The sequence below is a fragment of the Sorex araneus genome, chromosome 10 (assembly GCF_027595985.1).
Source record: "Sorex araneus isolate mSorAra2 chromosome 10, mSorAra2.pri, whole genome shotgun sequence".
Lineage (NCBI taxonomy): Eukaryota > Metazoa > Chordata > Mammalia > Eulipotyphla > Soricidae > Sorex > Sorex araneus.
Genome location: NC_073311.1, coordinates 65,181,617 through 65,204,672, shown reverse-complemented (window position 1 = coordinate 65,204,672; position 23,056 = coordinate 65,181,617). Strand labels below are relative to the sequence as shown.

The 23,056-nt window shown below is 62.7% G+C and overlaps 1 protein-coding gene across 1 annotated transcript; it reads left to right on the top strand.

Moving 5' to 3' along the window:
• The first annotated feature begins 5,255 nt into the window (after nucleotides 1–5,255).
• On the top strand, nucleotides 5,256–22,619 carry TM7SF3 (transmembrane 7 superfamily member 3). Its single transcript, XM_055118482.1, has 12 exons — nucleotides 5,256–5,434; nucleotides 10,361–10,515; nucleotides 13,044–13,194; nucleotides 13,310–13,430; nucleotides 13,968–14,139; nucleotides 15,018–15,195; nucleotides 15,988–16,074; nucleotides 17,466–17,546; nucleotides 17,962–18,114; nucleotides 18,735–18,832; nucleotides 19,133–19,295; nucleotides 20,637–22,619. The coding sequence occupies exons 1-12, from the start codon at nucleotides 5,341–5,343 to the stop codon at nucleotides 20,897–20,899; spliced, it is 1,716 nt and encodes a 571-aa protein (XP_054974457.1). The 5' UTR covers nucleotides 5,256–5,340; the 3' UTR covers nucleotides 20,900–22,619.
• The last annotated feature ends 437 nt before the right edge of the window (nucleotides 22,620–23,056 follow it).

Genomic DNA, 23,056 nt, shown 5'->3' with positions numbered 1-23,056 from the left:
TATAGATTTACACATTTTCGTGCTTGTGTTTCCATCATACAATGTTCAAGAACCCATCCCTCCACCAGTGCCCATTCTACACCACCAATGAACCCTCTTCAAATCGTGTAAATCTTTCACCTTTTTATTCTTTCTTAAATTAAAATTTGATTGGAAGGCTGGAGTATAACACAGTGGGGAGGATGTTTGCCTTGCACACAGCTGACCTGGGTTCAATCCCTGGCATCCTATATGGTCCTCCAAGCACCACCAGGAGTAAGTCCTGAGCATTGCTGGGTGTGACCCAAAAGCTAAAAACTAAATAAAAATTTGAAAAATAAAATTTGATTGGGGCCAGAGAAATAGCACAGTAGGTAGTACATTTATACTGCACGTGGCAGACCTGGGTTGGATCTCCAGGGTCCCACATGCCCCCCCAAGCACTGCCAGGAGTGACTCCTGAGTGCGCAGCCAGGAGCATCATCAGGTGTCCTTGATGGACTGGCCACTGAAGTAGCAAACTGTAGACAAGGGAGGGCAGTTCAAACTGGAGCTCCAGCGTCCTTGCAGTGACGAGGCTGAACCCTTGACCCTCGATATTTACTTTGGTTTTGCTTTCCAGGTGGCCCCTGGCTCACGCACAGAACAAACAACTCCAGGAGACTTGGCAGCCACCAAAAACCAACTTTACCTTTAGCAAATCTACATTGCAATTTGCTGGGCACCGGGCGGGGCCGGGCCAGGCAAGCCCCGTGTTGATTGTGGTGCTGGGGGCTGGCTTGCCCTTTTCTTTTTTGTAATTGAATCACCGTGAGATCGACCGTCACAAAGCTGGTCATGACTGGAGTTCAGTCATACAATGTTCCTACACCCACCCCTCCACCCAGTGTACATTCCCACCGCCAATGTGCCCAGTTTCCCTCCCACCACCCTGACCCCCCCTTCCTCTATGGCAGGCACCTTTCTTCTCTCTCTCTCTCCTTTTGTGCATCAGGGTTTGCAATACAGGTACTAAAAGGTCATGGTGTTTGTTCAGGGCAGTCAGTATTTTTATGGGAAGGTAATAACTGGAGAAGATTTTTTTAAAGTGTGTGTGTGTGGGGGGAGTGACTTTGGTGTGCGGATGTGACTGCTGAGGCTTCTGGAAGAACAGGGAGGTGGAGGGAAGTAGCCCATCCCAACTCGGAGAAAGCCTGGAGATTTCAGTCGTAAAACCCAAATTTTCAGCAGGTTAATATCTCAGTTACGTCCATCCCGAGACAGCGGAGCCTGGCGAGGGACATGGCAGCGTTTTGGACGTGGGAGTCAGCGGCTGCGGGGCTCTGTCTGGGGTGGGGAGTTAGGACTTTCCCAGAGGATAAGACCATGAACCAATTTTCAGTAGTCTAAGTTTATTCATACTAACTCTGATCTTCAATTTCTTACTTCACCTTCCTCTTTTCTCCCTTTTACTACTCTCCCGCCCCAACAACTTTTTCAGACCTTCTTGAGCTTCTGTTAGGTTTTTACCTGAAACAGTATATTCCCAATTAAAGTAACTCTACTTAGATGGCTGATTACTCTTTTTTTTTTTTTTGCTTTTTGGGTCACACCTGGCTATGCACAGGGGTTACTCCTGGCTCTGCACTCAGGAATAACTCCTGGCGGTGCTCAGGGGACCATATGGGATGCTGGGATTCGAACCCGGGTTGGCCTCGTGCAAGGCAAACGCCCTACCCACTGTGCTATCGCTCCAGCCCCGATGGCTGATTACTCTTATTTTGCCTTTTTACTTTCAGGCAAACAGTGTTATACGGAGGAAGGCGGACTGGGATCCTTAATGCTTTGATGAATACAAGCTTTGAAACGATGTACATTCTTAAAATTTTACACTTACAGGGCGGGTGGGGGTGGGACCTGCCTGAAGGTGCTCAGGGGAAGATGTGGTGCCAGAGATCAAACTGGCTCCTGCATGACCCTTTGAGCAATCTCCCTAGCCCATAAATCATGCACTGCAGCACTGTCGTCCCGTTGCTCATTGATTTACTCTAGCGGGCACCAGTAATTAACGTCTCCATTGTGAGACTTGTTGTTACTGTTTTTGGCATATTGAGTAAGTCACGGGGAGCTTGCCAGGCTCTGCTGTGCGGGCGGGATACTCTCAGTAGCTTGCCGGGCTCTCCGAGAGGGACGGAGGAATCAAACCCGGGTCGGCCGCGTGCAGGGCAGATGCCCTACCCGCTGTGCTATTGCTCCAGTTCCCCATAAATCATATCTTCTTTTATTCAAAAGCAATATACATTAAATCTAGACTTTTAACGAAGTGCAAAAGTCCAAATAAAGATCTCTTAATCCGATCACCTGGAGGTAACTATTTCCAGCATCCTGACAGCTGGTATGTTTTTGCAGCCCAGGTGTGCAAACATATCTACTGAAAAGATTAAAAAGAAAACAAATCAGGCTCACTTAGCATCCTACCTTTGGTTGAACCCTCCTTCCCCCAGTGACTCAACGGCTGTCTGCCCCACCCAAGCAGGAAAGGGGAAACTCCAGGGGTTCCTCTCCTGCTCCCCTGACCACTCAGGCTGACCCCCCAAATTGCCCTTTGACCCGGTCCCTTCTCATGTCCGGGTGCCCACATTTGCTGCAGGATGGGTCAAGCTCATCTATTGCTTTCTCACTTGCCTTTTTGTAACTGCCCCATCAGCTGTTCTCTCTAAAACACGTTTTTTTGTTTGTTTGTTTGTTTTGCTTTTTTGGGCCACACCCAAATGCACAGGGGTTACTCCTGGCTCTGCACTCAGGAATTACTTCTGGCGGTGCTCAGGGGACCATATGGGATGCTGGGAATCAAACCTGGGTCAAACACCCGCCCTACCCGCTGTGCTATCGCTCCAGCCCCCCTAAAACATGTTTTTTGAAGTATTCTGATTTAGGGATCTCACAGATCAACAATGGAATATTTAGGAGTTTTGATTTTTTAAATATTACCATAAAGAATGCTTGCATGAATAGTTCTGTACACTAATTTTGTCGATATATTTTATATACACAATTAGGAGAGGAATCATTCTGCCGAGCTGTGGCTACATTTCAGAATCTCGATGCTGCTCTACTCGGGAGTGTGAGTCCCTCCCCGCCTCACCCCTGCTGGTGTTCTCATTCCCGTCACACCTCAGCTTCTGGCTTTGCTTTTTGAAAACATGTGTTTGAAACTGTTTCTTGTGTTTATTGGTTATTTGTATTATTTGATTGTATTTAAAAACCATTAATTTGTGCCCTTAGCTAATTTTTATTTTTACTTATTAACTTGACTCTTCATATTGTTTCTAGTGCTAGGTTGTTTTTTTTTTTTTTTTTTTTGCTTGTTGGATCACACCTGGCTTTTTGGGTTATTCCTGGCTCATGCACTCAGGAATTACTCCTGGCGATGCTCGGGGGACCGTATGGGATGTTGGGAATCAAACCTGGGTTGGCCGAGTGCAAGGCAAACGCCCTCCCCGCTGTGCTATCGCTCCAGCCCCCATGCTAGCTTTTTTTTTTTTTAACTTCCATTATGGTTTTGCCTTTTCTTTTTTTTGCAAAGAAATTTCCAAATTTCCTATTGCCCAAATAACCTTAACATTAAAAAAATAAGTTCCGCTCTCCGCCGAGATGTGACCCGAGTGGCCGCACGTGTGCAGCCTCTCCGTTGCTGGATGACCTTGACCCCGGAGCCCAGCTAAACTGCTTTTGGTACCAGCAGCTTCTTGCAGAAATGTCTCCAGACTGTGAACTAAGCCCCATGCCACACCAGGAGGGGAAAGGTTTTTCTCTCTGGGCTTTTTCTTTCCTGGGGGAGTGGGAGGGAGAAGGCGTGGGGACCGCCATATTATAAGAATCACTAAAGAGAGGTGCAAGCTTGCAATGATGCAATTTCTGACAGAATTTTCCCTGGATTTAGTTACTAAAATACTAAAACACAGAAATCCAAAAACTCATTCTCAGCAGTGGAAAACAAATTATCAAATGCTTCTTTTTCAGCAGGTTTGATTTGGGGGGGAACGCTAAACAATAATAGTGAGTTGTTTGTGGAAATATTGAATGTAATCAAAGAGAAAGTAAAGTGAAAATTGTCAGCTGGGGGAGGGGAGGTATAGGGGGTTCTTGGTGGTGGAACATGGGCACTGGCGAAGGGACGGGTGTTCCACCACTGTGTAACCGAGACTTAAGCCTGAATGTTTTGTAACTTTCCACATGGTGATTCAATAAAAAAAATAAAGTTCCACCCAATACAGAGATCAAAATTTTTTTAAAGCATATTGTTTTTCTTTGTTCGTTTAGAAAAAGACTTTGGGATTTAGTTCGGACAGGGCGACCGTCCTGGAGCCTCGAGGGTATCCCGAGTCCCCAAGCTCCCGGGGCCAGGGCCGGGGTCTCAGGCCCTGGGAGGGGGCGTGGCGGAGAAGGGACAATGGGTCAGGGGAGGGGGCAGGGAAAGCTGCCAGGACAGCGACCAGCGCTCGTGGGACACGCACGCAGGGACCGGGCAGGACCAGCAAGGGACCTGCCGGACAGTGCCCACCCGCCCGGCCTGATGGGCACTGACCACGCCTGGGGGGACACTCCCCCCCCCCCGCCAGCCCCCCCCAGGCCGACCACCCCCGACCCCGGCCCTCCCGCCAGGCCGACCCTCCCCGAGCCCCCCCAGGCTGACATTCCCCGACCCCCCCCAGCCAACCCCCCCAAGGCCGACCCCCCCAACTGACCTCCCCGACTCCGGCCCTCCCTGACCCCCCTAGGCCGACCCTCCCCCCCACCCTCCCGGAACCCCCACAGGCCGGCCCTCCCCGACCCTCCTAGGCCGACCCTCCCCGAAATGCCCCAGACCGACACTCCCCGACCCCTGCTCTCCCCGACCCCCCAGGCCCTCCCCGACCCCCTAGGCCGACCGTCCCCGACCCCAACCCCCCGACCCCCGGCCCCTGTCCCGGCCCCTGTCCCGGCCCCTTCGCCGCGCTGCCCGCTGCAGCCCCGGGCCGGGGGACGCAATTTCCTGGGCCGTCCCGGGCGCCGCCGCCCCAGGAGACGTTAGGCCGCAGCGGCTGCGGGTTCTGGGGCTCTCGGAAGTGGGGAGATAAAAACCCACTTTTTTCCCCTTAAAGCAGAAGCGGCCCCCGCGCCCCGCGCCGGCTGGGGCCCCCGGCTGCAAGCGCGGCCGGCGCCGGCAGGGGGCGCGCGCGTACCGGGCCGCCGGTGACGTCACGGGGCGGGGCGCGGCGCCGGAAGCGGAAGCGCGGGGCCAGGTGTGCGCGGGGCGCAGGTGCGCGGCGCGGCGGGCGAGGGCGCTCGAGGCCCGCGGCCGGGGCCAGCGCGCGCCCGGGACGGTCCGGCCGGACGGCGATGGCGCTCCCGGGGGCCGCGGCGCTGGCCCTGCTGGCGGCCCTGGCGGCGCTGGCGGCGGAGCCGGGGCTGGACGCAGCCGCCGAGCGCGAGGGTAAGCGCTGCCGTGCGCGCCGGGGGCCGGGGCCGGGGGTCCCGCGCTGCCCCGGCCGTGGGTGTCGGTGGTCCGGGGTCGGGGGTCCCGCGCTGCCCGGCCGTGGGTGTCGGGGTCCGGGGTCGGGGGTCCCGCGCTGCCGTGCGCGCCGGGGGCCGGGGTCGGGGGTCCCGCGCTGCCCCGGCCGTGCGTGCAGGGGGTCTGGGGTCGGGGGTCCCGCGCTGCCCCGGCCGTGCGCGCAGGGGGCCGGGGTTGGGGGTCCCGCGCTGCCCCGGCCGTGCGTGCGCCCCTCCCGGGTCCCGGCGGTCCAGGCGCTGCCCCGTGTTTGCACCCCTCCGGTGCTGCCCCGGCCGTGCGTGCGCCCCACCCAGGGGTCAGGGGGTCCAGGGTCCTGGGGGTCCCGGCGCTGCCCCGACCCTGCCTGCACCCCTCCCGTGGGTCTGGAGGTCCTGGCGCTGCCCCGGCTGTGCGTGCGCCCACCCGCGGGTTAGGGGGTCCCGGCGCTGCCCGGCCGTGCGTGCGACCACCCGCGGGTCAGGTGGGTCCAGGGTCCCAGGCGTCCCGGCGCTGCCCGACCGTGCGTGCACCCCACCCGCCGGTCGAGGGTCCGGGGGTCCGGGCGCTGCCCCCGCCTGCTTGCAGCCCTCCCCGCGGGCGAGCCCTCCTGCTGCCCCTTCCCGCCGGCCGCCTGCCCCGAGCTGGGCGTCGCTGCATCCCAGCCCCGTGCGCTTTCCTCGGACCCAGCCCAGCGAAGGGCCAGGACCGCGCTTGGAGCGGGTGGGCGGGGGGTGGGGGGGTGGGGGTGGTGGTGGTTGGGCAGGGGAGTTGCGCCCCCAGCGCAGGCGGGTCTCTTGAGAGGCCAGGGGCTGGACTTGAGCTCGCCGCGCAGGGGCCTGGGCGAGGGGACAGTAGCTCGGAGTTCGCGGGTGTGGACTGCCCCGCGCGCCCCTGGCCAGCTTGGTGATCGCGGGCTTTCCCGCGGCCTTAGGTGCGCCCGGAGTTTTGTTTGGCACCGTAGGGGCCAGGTGCAGCTCTCAGCGGTGTTTTCTGAGCAGACTGTGCTCCTGAAGCGCCATCTCCGGAGCGGGACTGGAGAGGCTCGTCACGTTGTTTCTTTTTCCTTTGCAGAAGCATAGCCTTGTTTGCGGCGGGTGCCAGGGGAGCGGAGAGAGGGCCCTGCTGGCAGCGTTATTTCAGCCTCGCGCCCTGTGGGGTGAAGCTTATCTTCCCTTGGCAGAGGGTGAAGCCCAAGGCAACGCTGATAGCATAAACCATGGCTGGGGGGCACCCGGGCAGAGTGTGGCACCACAGGCTCCCTCGGAGCACCCGCCCCTGGCCCGGCCGGGAAGCTCCTGCTCCCTACACAGCCACCCAGGCAGGTCAAGTGGGCTGTTTCCACTCTGACAGGGGAACTTCGGGCCAGAACGTGCAGCTGACCCGCCCTGGCCTGGGCCCTGGCCTGGACTCGCTGGGCTGGGAGCCAGCTCTTTGCGTTTTTTTTTTTTTTTTGGTCACGCACTCGGCCATGCTTAGGGGCTACTCCCGTGGTGCCCAGGGGACCTTGTGCCAGGGATGGCGCCTGCGTGGGATGCGTGCCCGGCAGGCACACACTTGCCGTATTGCCACATTGGCCGCATCTCTTGCACGTACCCGCGGGGACGTTTAATAGCACCTGTGTTTTGCGTGTAGCCGTGGAATTGCTCGAGTCGTGGGCAGACGCCGCTGTTCACTGCCTCCCGCATGCCCAGGGCGCCGTCTCCTGGGCAGTGCCCTTCTCCGCCCGGCACGGGGTGCTTCTGTGCGAGAGGAGCCTCCCTGCTCGGCTAACACCGACGCTGCTCTTTGCCCCCTGGAGGGCGGCAGGGGAGGGAAGTCTCAGTCCCAGGGGTGTGTGGTGGCCTTGGGAAATGGCCGAGTGTCCACTGGGAGAGCAGGGCCGTTGGGCCGGGCGAGCTGCGGCCTCGAGCTTGCTGGGCCTCTGGAGGCGGCAGAGCCAGTCCCCGGGATGTGTGATGTCAGCAGTGGCTCGGGGGAGCAGTGACACGTACCATGGCCGCGGCTTCGTGTCCACTGACCCGCAGGCCGGTTTCACCCTCAGGTGGCCGCTTTCTCTTTCTTTTTTTTTTTTCCTTTTTTTTTTTGTTTTTTTTTTTTGCTGTTTGGGTCATACCCGGCGATGCTCAGGGGTTACTCCTGGCTCTGCATTGAGAATTACTCCTGGCGGTGCTCGGGGGATCCTATGGGATGCTGGGACTCGAACCCGGGTCGGCCGTGTGCAGGGCAAACGCCCTCCCCGCTGTGTTATCGCTCCAGCGCCCCCCACCCCCGTTTTCTCTTCTTAACGTCCCGTCTGCCGGGAGTTAGGAAGCCGGCGCTGCCCTTCTGGAATCCGCGCGTCAGGCCTGAGTGGAAGGTGGCGGGGCTGGCAGGGCGGTGGTGCGGGGTTGACGCCCGCTTCCCCCCTGCACAGGTGGGGAGCGACGCCCGGGGAGACGCCCCTGTGTGGGGGACCCTGCAGCACCGTGACGGTGAATCTCTCGCCCGAGTACTTGCCTAGAGCAGAGCCAGGCGCTGCACGGCCCGTGGGGAAGTCGCCGAGCTGCGCCGGGGCTCGGCTGCTGGTTCCTGCCCGCAGGCGGGCGCTGCTCTGGGCGCCAGGGGCCGGGGGGTTCTGGTGTCGGCCACGAGGGAGTCAGGGCCCTCGGGGTGGGTGTGCCCCGACCTCCGTGTCCCCCCGACCCGGCTTCCCTGCTCCCGCTCCCGCCGCCCTGCGCTGGGTGAGGAGGGAGGCCCGGCCTTCCCGGCCGGCTGTCGGCTCTGCCACAGCCACTGCCCGGAGCGAGTCCTGGTGAACTGGGCGCGGGTCACTCACCCAGGCTGCAGAGCAGGCTGTGGGCCGGGGGGCCGCTCAGGCACATCTTTGTTCTGGTCTTGGCACTGCTGGCTGTCACACACTGTCCCCCTCGCACTGCTGGCCTGTCACACACTGTCCCCCTCACACTGCTGGCCTGTCACACACTGTCCCCCTCGCACTGCTGGCTGTCACACACTGTCCCTCGCACTGCTGGCCTGTCACACACTGTCCCCCTCGCACTGCTGGCCTGTCACACACTGTCCCTCGCACTGCTGGCCTGTCACACACTGTCCCCCTCGCACTGCTGGCCTGTCACACACTGTCCCCCTCGCACTGCTGGCCTGTCACACACTGTCCCTCGCACTGCTGGCTGTCACACACTGTCCCCCTCGCACTGCTGGCCTGTCACACACTGTCCCCCTCGCACTGCTGGCCTGTCACACACTGTCCCTCGCACTGCTGGCTGTCACACACTGTCTCCCTCGCACTGCTGGCCTGTCACACACTGTCCCCCTCGCACTGCTGGCCTGTCACACACTGTCCCTCGCACTGCTGGCCTGTCACACACTGTCCCCCTCGCACTGCTGGCCTGTCACACACTGTCCCCCTCGCACTGCTGGCCTGTCACACACTGTCCCTCGCACTGCTGGCCTGTCACACACTGTCCCCCTCGCACTGCTGGCCTGTCACACACTGTCCCCCTCGCACTGCTGGCCTGTCACACACTGTCCCTCGCACTGCTGGCTGTCACACACTGTCTCCCTCGCACTGCTGGCCTGTCACACACTGTCCCCCTCGCACTGCTGGCCTGTCACACACTGTCCCTCGCACTGCTGGCCTGTCACACACTGTCCCCCTCGCACTGCTGGCCTGTCACACACTGTCCCCCTCGCACTGCTGGCTGTCACACACTGTCTCCCTCGCACTGCTGGCCTGTCACACACTGTCCCCCTCACACTGCTGGCCTGTCACACACTGTCCCCCTCGCACTGCTGGCTGTCACACACTGTCCCTCGCACTGCTGGCCTGTCACACACTGTCCCCCTCGCACTGCTGGCCTGTCACACACTGTCCCTCGCACTGCTGGCCTGTCACACACTGTCCCCCTCGCACTGCTGGCCTGTCACACACTGTCCCCCTCGCACTGCTGGCTGTCACACACTGTCTCCCTCGCACTGCTGGCCTGTCACACACTGTCCCCCTCGCACTGCTGGCCTGTCACACACTGTCCCTCGCACTGCTGGCCTGTCACACACTGTCCCTCGCACTGCTGGCCTGTCACACACTGTCCCCCTCGCACTGCTGGCCTGTCACACACTGTCCCTCGCACTGCTGGCCTGTCACACACTGTCCCTTGCACTGCTGGCCTGTCACACACTGTCCCCCTCGCACTGCTGGCCTGTCACACACTGTCCCTCGCACTGCTGGCCTGTCACACACTGTCCCCCTCGCACTGCTGGCCTGTCACACACTGTCCCCCTCGCACTGCTGGCCTGTCACACACTGTCCCCCTCGCACTGCTGGCCTGTCACACACTGTCCCTCGCACTACTGGCTGTCACACACTGTCCTTCTTACACCGTTGGCCTGTCACACACGGTCATCCTCCCGCTGGGCCTAAGTGCTCCCCTCACATTAGCCTTTTGGGCCAGGGGCAAGGCGCGAGCCTCGTGTGCAGCCCACTGCGGTTTGCTCCCAGGACCACACGGGCCCCCTACGCCACAGGATGCAGCTGTGAAGCCCCCAGCACCGCTGCGGTGGCTGCGTCTGCCCCGCCACGCCACATCCTGGCCTCAGGCGGGACCACGGCCCTGCTGGCCGAGAGTCTCCGAGAGAGGCCCCGGGCTCCCCGAGTACCACGTGGGATGCCCCCAACTGGCCTTCGTGGGTGTTGGGGGGACGTTGGCCTCGGGGTGCTGTGCCCGGGGTCAGCCTGGGCGCCGCCATGTGTGGCAAAGCCCTTCCCACACAGGGTCGGTGTGCCGGGGCTCCTGCAGGCCAGTCCTGCGGGGTAGCGGCACAGGGTGCCCGTGATCTCGGCCGGGCTCAGTGAAACCCCCCGTTCCGCCGAAGGTCTTCTGGAACTCTCCGTGGGGAGATTCACGTTCTTCCAGCTCAGCAAGCCGTTCCCGAAAGAAGGCGTTTTGCGGAACATTTCCAGCGACGTGACTTTCCTTATTTTCCAAGTGCACTCGCAGCACCTGAACACCACCGTGTCCTTCTCCAAGGTGGGCGCCGGGGCCTGGCCAGGGCAGCACCGGCTCTGGTGTCTGTCTGTCTGTCTGCCTACCGGCTCTGGTGTCTGTCTGTCTGTCTGCCTGCGCGGCTTGGGGCACGGCGCTCGGCTGTGGGCCGGGCCGGCTGCCGGGGACGTGGAGACCCGCGCCAGGCCTCTCCGCTGCCCGGCCCCTCTTCCCTCCTGCCTTTCCCTCTCTCCTCAGCTGGGCCTCTGGTGCCCTTGTCCCGGGCGGGTGTTAGCGACACCTCCGGGATCAGTGTTTCCCTCTGGGCCTGAAAGATCCGGAACGCTCAGCTTGTCTGGCGCTGTGCGTGGGTCCGGGGGGCTTGTCAGACCCGCCACCCCAGCCTGAGCCCCGGAAGGTCTCGGCTGCCCAGTGAGTGGCGCCAGGCCCGGCCCGTCAGCCTCTGACAGCTGTTCACGCTGGGGGGAGCGTTGGTGCGGCCGCGGCTCACTCTGCAGTGACGTCTCTGTCCCCGCGCCTGCTCTGAGAGCGAGTCCTGTTTCGGAGCCGCTGAAGCTCACGACGGCTCTCCCCCCCCCCCCCCCCCGCCACCAGCAGCTCTCGGGAGGGCGCTGCCACTCCCTCCCCCGCACAGGGGGTTGAAGCCAGGCCCAGGTGACGGGAGGCCACCCGTGGAAGCCACGCCTCCAGTGACCCGGAATGAAAACCGTCACAGAAACACATGCTCACACTCACACGTACGCACGTTCACACACGCAGAAACACATACAGTCTCACACACACACATTCACACAGACACGCATTCACACACAGGCACGCATTCACACACACACACACACACACACACACACACACACACACACATACACACACACGTGCGCGCAAACCCCGGGCCCTTCCCGAAGGCTTTGCGACAGTCTAGCCGCCTGCCTGCCTTGTGCAGGACACGGGACCCCTGTTGTGTGGCACCTCCCGTTGCTTGGACCCCTTGCTTGGACCCCAGCCCTGCTGCCTCTTGCTCTGCCTGGCCGCGGGCCCTCCGTGGGACGCGGGGGTCGGTCTCAGGGCTGAGGTGGGGCCTCCCCTGCAGGGCTGGCCGTGGCCCCCCCTCCTTGAGGCCGCCGTGCCCTCCCCGCTCCCACTCCGTGCAGGGTTGTGGGAGCCCCCTGTGGTGCTCTGGGGGTCGGGGTCCTCGCCCCACCTCTGCCAGTCTGGGGCGATTCTCCTTCTGTCCGGGGCCGAGCCCTTTGGCCTCTGTCCTCTCCCCTGGCCCTTTCCCCGCTCTGGGAAATGCTCTGAGTCTCTCCCTTGTCCCCGGCTCTCTGGCTCAGCTCTGCAGGCCGCGGGGACGGGGGAGGGGCCCGCAGGGGCTGTGGTTTGCGGGAGCACTCCCTGTGCGGGTCTGCTCACGCCCGCTGTTGTGGAGGTCTCAGCGAAGGCTCCTCTGGTGTGCTCAGGTGTGCATGCGTGCATGCACTCGTGTATGTATGTGCATGTGTATGTTTGTGTGTGTGTGTGTGTCTGCACATGTGGACCCCTTCCTGCGGGCAGGTGTTGCTCGGTGCTCTGAGCCACTGGCTTGGCTGTGTGTGCATGTGCGTGTGTGTGTGTGTGTGCGCGTGTGTGCACGTGTGCGCGCATGCGTGTGTATGTGAACCCTTTCCTGCAGGCTAGCCTGGCTCAGTGCTCTGAGTCGCTGGCTTGGCTGTGCATATGTTTGTGCGTGCGTGTGTGCGTGTGTGTGTGTGTGTGTGTGTGTGTGTGTGTGTGAACCCTTTGCTGGGGGCTGGCCTGGCTCGGTGCTCTGAGTCGCTGGCTTGGCTGTGCATATGTTTGTGTGTGCGTGCATGTGTGTGTGTGCGTACGTGTGTGTGTGCGCATGTGTGTGCGCGTGTGTGCATGTGCGTGTGCGTGTGCGTGTGTGTGTGAACCCTTTCCTGTGGGCTGGCCTGGCTCTGCTCTGAGTCGCTGGCTTGGCTGTGCATGTTTGTGCGTGCGTGTGTGTGCGTGTGTGTGTGTGTGTGTGTGTGTGGTGTGTGTGTGTGAACCCTTTGCTGGGGGCTGGCCTGGCTCGGTGCTCTGAGTCGCTGGCTTGGCTGTGCATATGTTTGTGTGTGCATGCGTGTGCGTGTGTGTGTGTGTGTGTGTGCGTGTGTGTGTGCATGCGTGTGTGTGTGTGTGCGCGCGCGCGCGCGTGTGTGTGTGAACCCTTTCCTGTGGGCTGGCCTGGCTCAGTGCTCTGAGTCGCTGGCTTGGCTGTGCATGTTTGTGCGTGCGTGTGTGTGCGTGTGTGTGTGTGTGTGTGTGGTGTGTGTGTGTGAACCCTTTGCTGGGGGCTGGCCTGGCTCGGTGCTCTGAGTCGCTGGCTTGGCTGTGCATATGTTTGTGTGTGCATGCGTGTGCGTGCGTGTGTGTGTGTGTGTGTGTGTGTGCATGTGCGTGTGTGTGAACCCTTTGCTGGGGGCTGGCCTGGCTCAGTGCTCCAAGTCTCCCGCTGGGGCCTGCGGTGCCCGCGCTGACCCCGCCCCGCCTCCCCGTCCCTGCCCTCGCAGGCCGCCCTGCCCGGCAGCTCGAGCACAGGCACGGCGCAGGGCCTGGTCTCGCCGCTGTGGCCCGAGCAGCGTGTGTGCACGTGGCACCTGTCCACCGCAGCCGCGGCGCCTGTCCAGAGCATGGCCGTCCCGCTGACCTACTCCGAGAGAGGTGACCCGGGGATGCTGCGGGGCGGGAGGGGCGTGGCCGGGAAGCCGGCCTGGCTGTGGGCTGGGCCCCCCGGGCCATCCACTCTCTGAAGTGTCCTGACTTCCTGTCCCCCCAGACCCTGTGCCCGGGGGCTGTAACCTGGAGTCCGACCTAGAGATCGATCCCAACATCTACCTGGAGTACAGTTTCTTCGAGACCACCATCAGATTCGCCCCCGCAAACCTGGGCTCCGCGAGGTGGGTGTCCCCAGCGCCCACCTGGCAGGTGACGTGCCCACGCCCGCGCGTCTCTGGGGAAAGGCGGGCGGGCGATGGTGCCGCAGCAGGAGGGAGCCTGTCGGTTTGCTCCCTGGCGCCCACCCGGCCCCGGAGGCCCCAGGAGGGATCCCTGAGCACCGCCGTGTGACGGTCTCTCCAAAACATAGAAGTGAAAAAGGCAGTGTTTGACTTGCTCTTTGACCTGGTGTGGAACCCGAGCTGTCCCCGCAGTGGCCCCGTCCCTCGGCTCTTTGGAGAGCTGCGCGCGTGTCCCAGCTCCGTCAGGCCTTGGCTTGCGTGTTTCCGGGGAGCTGTGAGTCCCAGTGGCTCTCAGGCCCTGGGCCCCTGGGCCCTCCTGCCGGCTCAAGCCGTGTGCTCCGGCCTTGAAGGCAGGGCCCCCTCCCCCGCCCAGGAAGCAGCTGTAGGTCAGTGTCCAGGCCTGAGGACCCACGTCAGGCCCACGTGCCAGAGTGCCCTGACCCCCGGCTCGGTGCTCAGCTCTCCGCTTGCTTCCAGGGGCGTCGCCCCCCCGCCCTGCGATGTGGGCACCGGCCAGGACTCCCGGTGGCGGCTGCAGTACCGCGTGTACCAGTACTTCCTGCCCGAGCATGACCTGACGCCTGCAGCCCTCCTGAGCCACCTGCAGGCCATGGCCCAGGCGCCCCAGGCGACGGCCAGGGCGGTCCAGGTGCGTCCACGGTCGGGGGGAGGTGCCCGGCGGTCAGCTGGGCCTGCTGCTGACTCGGCCGCTCTGCGGGCCCTGAGGAGACCTGTGGGTCAGTCGCTGTGCTCAGCTGGCCACAGCGGCCCGGGTGGAAGCCAGGGTGTCCGGCTGCAAGCGGCCAGGGCGACAGGAGAGAGAGCGGGGCTGGGGGCGGGGGCGGGGGCTGGGGACTGGGGGCTGGGGGCGGGGGCGGGGACGGGGACCGGGGCGGCTCCTCGTCCCCACCTGACCCTGGCTCGATCCTGAAACCTGTGGGAGCCCCCCAGCTGTGGCCCCAAACGAAGAACAAACAAGAAAAGGCCGCGTGTGAGCACGAGCGTGGGGGCAGCTGCCCCTGTCACCTCGGGAAGCCCCCCAGAGTCGGCCGCAGAGCTGAGTTCGAACCCGAGGCTGCTAGACCAGCGGCGGCGGCGGCTGGCGGTGGAGATGGGCCTCTGCAGGCCCCGCCGGGCTGTCTGACGCCGGGTCACGGCATGCTCTGGCCCTCGGAGGGGCAGGTTGTACCCGTGTCTCATGCCTCAGTGCCCCGCCAGCGGCAGCAGCTGACCCGATGCCTCCTTGAGCAGAGGGTGGCCGAGTGACACGGGCTGGGCTCTGGCCACTCCGGGGCGAGCTGGCCCGGGCGCCACCTGTGTCGGGTGCTCCCGGGGTCCAGAACAGGGCTGCACAGGGCTGGCGTGCTTGGCCCCTGCTGCCAGGAGCACTGTGGCAGGAGGCCGGGAGGGCACCTCGAGGGTCTCCTATCCCGAGGCCTCCCCGTCACGTTCCCGGCACGGTGTCCTGCGCGTCACGGCCCTCCCCCAGGGGCCGGGCTGGGGCCAAGGCCTGCCTCCTCGCACCAGGTGGCCACCCTCACCGCCGACGACAAGACCAGCGTGTCCTTCTCCTCCCTCCGGGGACAAGGCGTCATCTACAACGTCGTCGTCTGGGACCCGCTGCTGAACACGTCGGCTGCCTACGTGCCCGCCCACACGTATGCCTGCAGCTTCGACACGCCAGGGGACAGCTGCACGTCCCTGGGTGAGTGTGGCCATCCCCGGGCAGGGGTGGGACTGTGTCCGGGTAAGTGTGTCACTGTCCCCGGATGGGTGGGTGACTGTCCCCGGGTTAGTGTGGGACTGTCTCTGGGTGAGTGTGACTGTCCCTGGTGAGTGTGTCACTGTCCCGGGTGACTGAGTGTGTGACTGTTTCAGGTGAGTGTGCGACTGTCCCAGTTGCGAGTGTGACTATCCCTGGGTGATTGTGCGGCTGTCCCGGGTGAGTGTCTGTTCCTCCCTGGTGGGTGTGTGGGGGTGCAGGCTGCGGGCAGGCATGCAGGGGCTTCCTTGGCCTTTGCTCTCTCCTCAGTGAGGAGTCAGACAGCATTCCAGGGAGCACTGTGCCTGGAGCACCCCGCCATGGCCCGGGCTGCCTGTGTTCTGGCAGCAGCCTTTGGTCTCCGAGTGGGCTGACCCCCAGTGGCTGTCAGGTGGGGCGGGGGCTGTCTGTGTGTGCCAGCGATGGTTTCGTGTGTGCCGGTCCCCACACACACTCTCACTCTGTGTGGGTTCCGCCCCACTCACACCCGCGCCTGCACTCGGTGTGTGGGTCAGTTCCCGGCCGTGCTGCTCTTGGCCCTCGCCGTGTCCTGGGTCCCCTCCGAGCGCGTGTTCTGTGTCCGTCCCCTCCTGCTGCTCTCACGTGGGACCCGCGAGCCCCACCCCCGCCGAGGCACAAAATAAGTCTCTGACACGGAAGAGCCTTGGCTCCCGCCGCGCTGTCGGAAGCGGGGCCCGGGCCCCTGCTCACCCGCGGCCCCTCCGGCCCTTCCAGGACGCGCGTCCACCAAAGTCTTCTTCACCCTCTTTGCCCTGCTCGGCTCCTTCGTCTGCTTCTTCGGACACAGGTTCTGGAAGACAGGTGAGGCGCGAGGCTGCGGCCGCTCCCCGGGTGCTGTCCACTCCGGGGCCCCCAGCGCCTGGCGGGAGTGGGCTCAGGGTCCAGGTCCGGCCTTCAGGGTGGCCGTGCTGGTGGTCGTGGGGCTGCATGTAGCCAGGCTCGCTCCTGCAGGTGCCCCGTGGGCCGGGCCGTGTGCCAGTCCTGGGTGGTCACGGAGTCACAGAGGCCGGGACAGTCGGTGTCCTTCCCGAGCATGAGTGACCGTGACCCTGCTCTCGGGAGACTCCCGCCTGCCCCTGACCGGGCCGCTCTCCCCGTTGGAGGGATGGGCTACTGTGAAGGGCTCGGCCCCTCGGGGTCAGGGGCCACAGCAGAGAACCTGCCGCTGGGCTGTGGGCAGGGCCCGGAGTCAAGGGAGACGGTGATGGACTGTCCACCCCACGAAGCGTCTGAGATGGGGTTGGAGAGCGCACGTCTGCGTGGAGTAGTCTGATGCGTAATCTGAAAGAATTCACGTTTTCCCTTGGCCCGTGTGCGGCAGCGTGGCTGGCACCTGAGAGAGACCCTCAGTAGGAAGGAGGAGCCTGGGGGGGCCTGGGGCCAGCCAGAGCCAACCCTGCGCCCATCCGTGTGTGAGGAGGGGCTGCTCCAGTCAGTGCTCACAGCTTACCCTCAGACACGCCTGCGTTTCTCCTGCCTCAGAACACTCGTGCTTGGGGGCCAGAAAGACCAAGTACAGGGCTGGAGCGAGAGCACAGTGGGTAGAGCACTTGCTTTGCACGTGGCCAGCCCGGGTTCAATTCCCAGCATCTCATAGGGTCCCCCGAGCACCTGCCAGGAGTGATTCCTGAGTGCAGAGGCAGGAGTGACCCCTGAGCATCACTGGGTGTGACCCAAGAAGAAAAAAGGAAGAACAACAGGGGCTGGAGAGATAGCACAGCGGGTAGGGCGTTTGCCTTGTACACAGCCGACCCGGGTTCGAATCCCAGCATCCCATATGGTCCCCTGAGCACCGCCAGGAGTAATTCCTGAGTGCAGAGCCAGGAGTAACCCTTGTGCATTGCCAGGTGTGACCCAAAAAGCAAAAAAAAAAAAAAAAAAAAGGAAGAAAAACAGACCAAGTACAGTGGGTCGGCCCTGGCCTTGCCCGCAGCTGGCCCGTTTGTGGGCCTGTGTGTCCCCTACGGCCCGGGGCCCCGCAGAGGCGTCCTGAGTGCCAGGGGTGTGGCCCCAGCACGGGGAGGCGCCTCGGGTCCCGGGAGCTGGAGCTTTTCTCCCCAGACGCTTTTCCTAGGGGTCTGGGCGGGTGCCCGGCGCGGTCGGGGGCGTCTCCGCCCAGCCCCCCAGCCCCTGCGGGTGCGTTTCTGCACGTGGTGCGGAGAGTCACCGGCCGCGTGTCCTGTTCCCCCCAGAGCTCTTCATGGTGGGCTTCATCATCGCCGGCTGCTGCTGCTACGTGCTGGCCACCAGGCTGACCTCGGTGGACTACGACGGTGAGTGAGGCCGGGGCCGGCGGGTTCACGGGAGGCCGCTGAGCGTCCGCGCGCCTTTGCCTCTGTCCCGCACTGTGGTCTCCCGCTGGCCGGGGCTGGGCCTGCGCTGCCGTGCGCCTGCGTGGGCCAGCGGGGAGGGCGCCTGTCCTGTTCCGTTTGTGGCTCCCCCACGTGGCCCCGGAGCCCCGAGCATGGCCGGGTGTGGCCCCCAAACCCTGTGTCCCGGGGCGGAGGGGTCATGAGGGGTCACTCCCCGAGCGTGTCCCATCACAGCGGGGGGGGCCCACAGGTGCGCCCCCGACAGGCACCGGCCCGTGGCCCAGCCGTGCGCTGGGCCGGGGCCTGGGCACGCAGCCCCGAGGGTCCCCCGGGCCGCCCAGCCGAGGTGTCTCAGCGCCCTCCTTCCCTCCCACAGCTCGGCTGATCCTGACGGCGGTGGCGGGCGGCGTCGGCGGGACGGTGCTGGTGGCCGTGTGGTGGCGGCTGGGCGTCTTGTCGCTCTGCATGCTGTGTGTGGGGCTGCTCCTGGGCGGCCTGGCCGCCGCCGTGGCCTTCTTCACACCCCTGGGTAGGCTCGCCCTCCCCACCACACCTCTGCGCAGACCCGCCCTGGGGCTGGGGGTCGCGGGCTCCATGTGGGGCGTGGCCTGGATACACCGGGCAGTCTCGGGGAGCCGGGACCCCTTTCATCCGGAGACGGCGCTGCTCGGGCCCTTTGGTTCCCGCCCACCCCACCCACGGGTGCCCCAGGCAGCTGGTGCTGGGCGTTTCCTGGGCCCAGGAGAGCAGGGGCGCAGGTGTCTGGCCGCCCCCCGAGGTGCTCAGGGCTGGCTCCAGTCTGTGCCCAGGGGCGCCCCTGCCCTTGGAGAGCAGGAGGAGGGTTGGGGAGCCGGGGGCCAGCGGCAGGGGCCGGCCGGGGGCTGGTTCTGCTCGTTCCCGGTCAGCGCCGCGTCCTGCTGTCTGCTACAAGTCAGGAGCCAGAGGAGGCGCCTGTGGCCGGCCTGGGCTGATCCTGGGCACCTGAGCCCCACCAGGACGGTCCCCGGGCACCGCCAGGTGTGGCCCAACCTCCCGCTCAACTGAGCAGAACCAAGGCGCCGTGCAGAGGCAGAGCCGGGCGGAAGCTTGGTCCCAGTCCCTCCGATGGGCCCCGCCCGGCTGACCTGGGCCTCCCCCATCTGCCTCCAGGAAACTTGAAGATCTTCCGCGACGACAGCGTGTTCTGGGTGACCTTCTGCTGTATCGCCGTCCTCACCCCCGCGTTCTTCGTGGGCTGCCTGCGGATAGTACGTGCTTCCCGCGGGCTGCTCAGGCCGCGTCCGAGGCAAGGCCGCGCCTTCTGACGGCCACGGCGGCCGTGGGTTTGCTTATCACAGGGGCAGGGGGCCCGGACCTCCCTGCCGGGTGACGGGACAGGTTCGCTCTGAGGGTCCCTGGCTCCAGGCCTGCGTGAGGGCACAAGGGCCCAGGGAGACCCTGGTGGGGACCTGACGAGGAACACGCTGGACTTGCTCCCACCCTCGCAGGCGCCCGAGGGAGCAGAAGGGGCCCCTGGGCTCAGGCTGGGACTCGGCCTCTCTCTGCAGCTGAACATCGTCGCCTGTGCAGTCCTGGGCTCCCACTCGGTCGTCTTGGCCGTGGACAGTTACCTGTACACCAGCCTCTCGGCCATCACCTTGAACGTGCTCAAGAGGGCCCTGCGCCCGGACTTCCGGCAGGCTTTCACCACGGCGCCCCTGCAGACGAACGGTGAGAGGCCGCTGGCCGGGGAGTGGGGCCTGGGCGTATGCAGGGGGCCCGTGACCCTCGGGGCACATGGCCGCCCCCAGCACTCGCCCTCCGGGACCTCCCGTGGCAGGAGGGAGGCAGCGACCTTTCTTAGGTGGTGGGAGTTCACAAACCTAAGAATCCGCTGGAAGGAAGTTGAGAGGTGCTGAGGCAGGCTGGCGGGGTCAGCCGCACAAATCCCAGAGCCCCGAGCTGCGGGTGGACGGACAGCGGGAGCCCCGGCCTGAAGCCGGCGGGCTGACGGGCCCCCTCCAGAAGCCGTGCTGTGGCCTCGGTACAAGGTTGCGCCCGGGAAGGGGTTTCTGCGACGGTTTTGAGAGCAGATTCTAAAGCCCACCCCACCGAGGTGTTCACATGGGTCGTTAGGGCCCAGGCCTGTCGCCCCGCGCGGGCGGGAAGGTGAGTCTGGCTGTGCCCGCCGGCACGCGGGCCTCTGCTCAGCAGCTCTGGCCGGGCCTGGCCGGGAGCCAGCCGTGTCTGCTGCTCCGCGGGGGCCGTGGCGTGCGGGAACGCCTGCGCGGCCTGGGGTGGGCTAACAGGCGCTCTGGGACACGCGGGAGGCCCAGGTTACCGCCCAGCCCCAGGCCAGGGGTGTCCCCAAGCCAGACCAGCGAGCATCATGCCTCCCGGACCCCCGCCCGCAGCTGCCCCTCGTGCCCGGGTCTCTCGGGGAGGAGCCACCCAGACAGAAGGAACCGTCGCAGATTTTATGACGATTTTTTTTTTCAATTTGGGGACTTGGGGGCCACACCTGCAGGTGTTCAGGGGTTACTCCTGGCTCTGCTCTCAGGAATTACCCCTGGTGGTACGTCGGGGACCGTACGGGATGCCGCGGACTCAAGCCAGTTCGGCTGCAAGCAAGGCTAGCGCCTCCCTGCTGTGCTTTCGCTCCAGCCCCTGTATGCCAGAGATTGTTTCGAGAAACCGTGAACCGAGGGGCTGAGTGACACTGCAGCAGGGAGTGCACTTGTCTCGCACCCGACCAGCCAGCCCGGGCTCTGTCCCTGGTGTCCCTGGTGGTCCCCCGAGCCTCCAGGAGTCAGCCGAGCACCCCTAGGTGTGGCTGTCAGGACGTGGGATGAGACCATTGAGTGACGCTTTGAAAGCACTGTGTGTGCGAATGTGTGTGTCTGCATGTATGTGTGTGTGTGTGTGTGTGTCTGCATGTGTGTGCATGTGCGTGTGTGCGCGTGTGCATGCCCGCTGTGCCCTGTGCGGGTGGCACGGAGGGCGGCCGGGCAGGCTCAGGGCTGGGAAGAGCCTGCCCCCACCTGCTCTTCCCCCCCCCCCCCGCTCCCCCAGACCTCGTCCTGCTGGCCGTGTGGGGGATGCTGGCCGTGAGCGGCCTGACGCTGCAGACACGCCGGGAGCGCGGGCGGCCGCCCTTCCCGCCGCACCCCTACCAGCAGTGGAAGCGCGAGCGCGAGCGCAGAGTCACCAACATCCTGGACCCCAGCCACCACCTGCCCCCGCTGCGGGAGCGGCTCCGCGGCTGGCTGGCCGACCTCCCAGGGCGCCTGCGGCAGGCCCGGCCAGCAGGGGAGAGGACGCCCCTGCTCCTGTAGGTGCCCGCGTGCCAGTCCCCCGTGGGCCTGAGACAAAGGTGGACACGCCGGGGGTGCAAGGCCGGGGGCAGGTCGGGGCCCCCAGAGTGCAGCGAGCACCGAGGGAGAGGCACCAAGTCTCTGCTGGACACAGACCGTACCCCGTTTCCCAGGGGGCCTCCCCGTGTCCCACCAGGCAGGGTGAGTGGCATCTCCCTGGCCAGCCCAGCGCCCTCCGTGACCTTGCCAGCCGTCCCGAGTCTCCACCGGGGTCTGAGTTCCGGATCTGTTTGCCTCTGCCCAGAGGCGCCCCCCCACCCCCCGCACAGCAGCCCCAGGGCCCGAGCACGCGCTCTGGAAGACGGTTTCCGGCCGTTCCAGTTTGAACCATGCGACTGTCATGCGGACTTGACTGTGTCTCCCGGTGCCCTGCGAAGTTCTTTGGTTCCAGAATGGTTCCGCCTCTGCAGCTACTGTGGGCATCTATTTATGTTGTTTTGCTGTTTCCTTTTTACATTGTATCAACAGCTGATGTTTCAGTTACAGTGTAGTAGCTGTTTTGTTTTTAACCTCCCTTTAACCCATTGTCGCACTTACTAGGAATCCTTTTACAGATGAGTAGGTCCCGTCCTTCCTGCTGCCCTGCGGCCCGCTGGGATGTAAGCAATATTTTCCCACACCTCAGTGGCCCTGTAGCTGACGCTTCCTGCAGGGAAGCGGTGCCCTGCGCAGGCTCTGAACTGGGAAGCAGCCCCGCCCCTCCCCCCTGCTGTCACCAACACAGTGGCCCCAGGTCTCTGGACCTGAGCAGCTACGGTCACAGCCTGCTGGTGGCCTCACGCCTGCTCAGCTGCTCCTAGGGAGCTCTTCAAAGGTTCCAGTGAACTGGAAGCTTTCTGCTTTGTTGTTGTTTTTTTTCCTTTTCTTTTTGGGTCACACCCGGCAATGCACAGGGATTATTCCTGGCTCATGCATTCAGGAATTACTCCTGGCAGTGCTCAGGGGACCATATGGGATGCTGGGAATCGAACCTGGGTTGGCTGAATGCAAGGCAAACGCCCTACCTGCTGTGTTAGTGCTCCAGCTCCCTGCTTTTTTTTTTTAAAGTATTAAAAAAAAAGTATTTTTGGGGGCCAGAGAGATGGCTCAGTGGTCAGGGACACATGCATTGCATGTGCTCGGACCAGAGTTTGATTCCTAGTCCCTGAGTCCCCTCCAGTACTTCCTGGGCTGCCACTGGGGCTGCACAACACCTTATGGAGCCCAGATATCAAACTGCCAAGCTGGTCGACTGAGAACTCTGGGACTGACCCTTAGGCAACCTGAGCACTGCCTGGGGAGTCCCCCACAAAGAAAATCAAAGAAAGCAAAATAAAGTGTTTGGAAAAGTCTGAAAGAAATTAAAACAATGATGGAACCAATCATTTTTTCTTGGAAACCTATATACACGTGTTGCTTTACTAGTCCATAATTCTTACTGTTTACAGACCTTTGATAACGACTTCCAAGGAAAATGTTTTTTAAACATTGATTCTGGATGTTTTGGCTCCGCCACATCTTTGTATGTTTTGACAGTGAAGCAGAACATTTGGGATCTTGTACACCATCAAAAACATCCTCCTTCTGGAAATTGGAAAACCGGGACTTATTTGTGTAGTACGTAAATCGTTTAAAATTTTCCACGATAATTTGTGAGTGATCAAAAGGCACTTGTGTACATTTTCTATAATAAATATCTATTTTGAACACTACCTTGGCCTCGTTATCATAAACTTTTTACAGTTCTTGTTTTTTTTAACCAATTAAATGTGTGTCATAGCAATAAGACAGTTGACAAAACAAATTTTGTTTATGGTAAAGACAAAATTATTTATTCCAGATAAACAATTTTGTTCTATTTTAAACTGCTTTGGAATGGCTGAAGTCCCGGGCAGTGAGGGTCTCACAGCTCGTTGGCCTCGAATGGGGTGGTTAGTGGTCTTGGTTTTCCAGAGAGTTCCGGTGGGTGTGATGAGTCGTGACAGGCTGGCTCCTGGGCAGGAGCAGGTGACCGGAGAGGGGCTGAGCGACTCCAGGGCAGTGGCAGGAGTCCTCCCTGGACCAAATCTCAACCCTGCCCCCTGCACCGTGAGCGCGTGTGGTTCTCTTTGGGGGGGGGTGGGGATCGTCTCTGGGTTT

Coding starts and splice junctions, on each gene's coding strand:
- TM7SF3 (XM_055118482.1), top strand. CDS start 5,341: ATGGCGCTCCCGGGGGCCGCGGCGCTGGCCCTGCTGGCGGCCCTGGCG. Junction 5,435..10,360: donor CGCAGCCGCCGAGCGCGAGG/GTAAGCGCTGCC, acceptor GTTCCGCCGAAG/GTCTTCTGGAACTCTCCGTG. Junction 14,140..15,017: donor CGACGGCCAGGGCGGTCCAG/GTGCGTCCACGG, acceptor TCCTCGCACCAG/GTGGCCACCCTCACCGCCGA.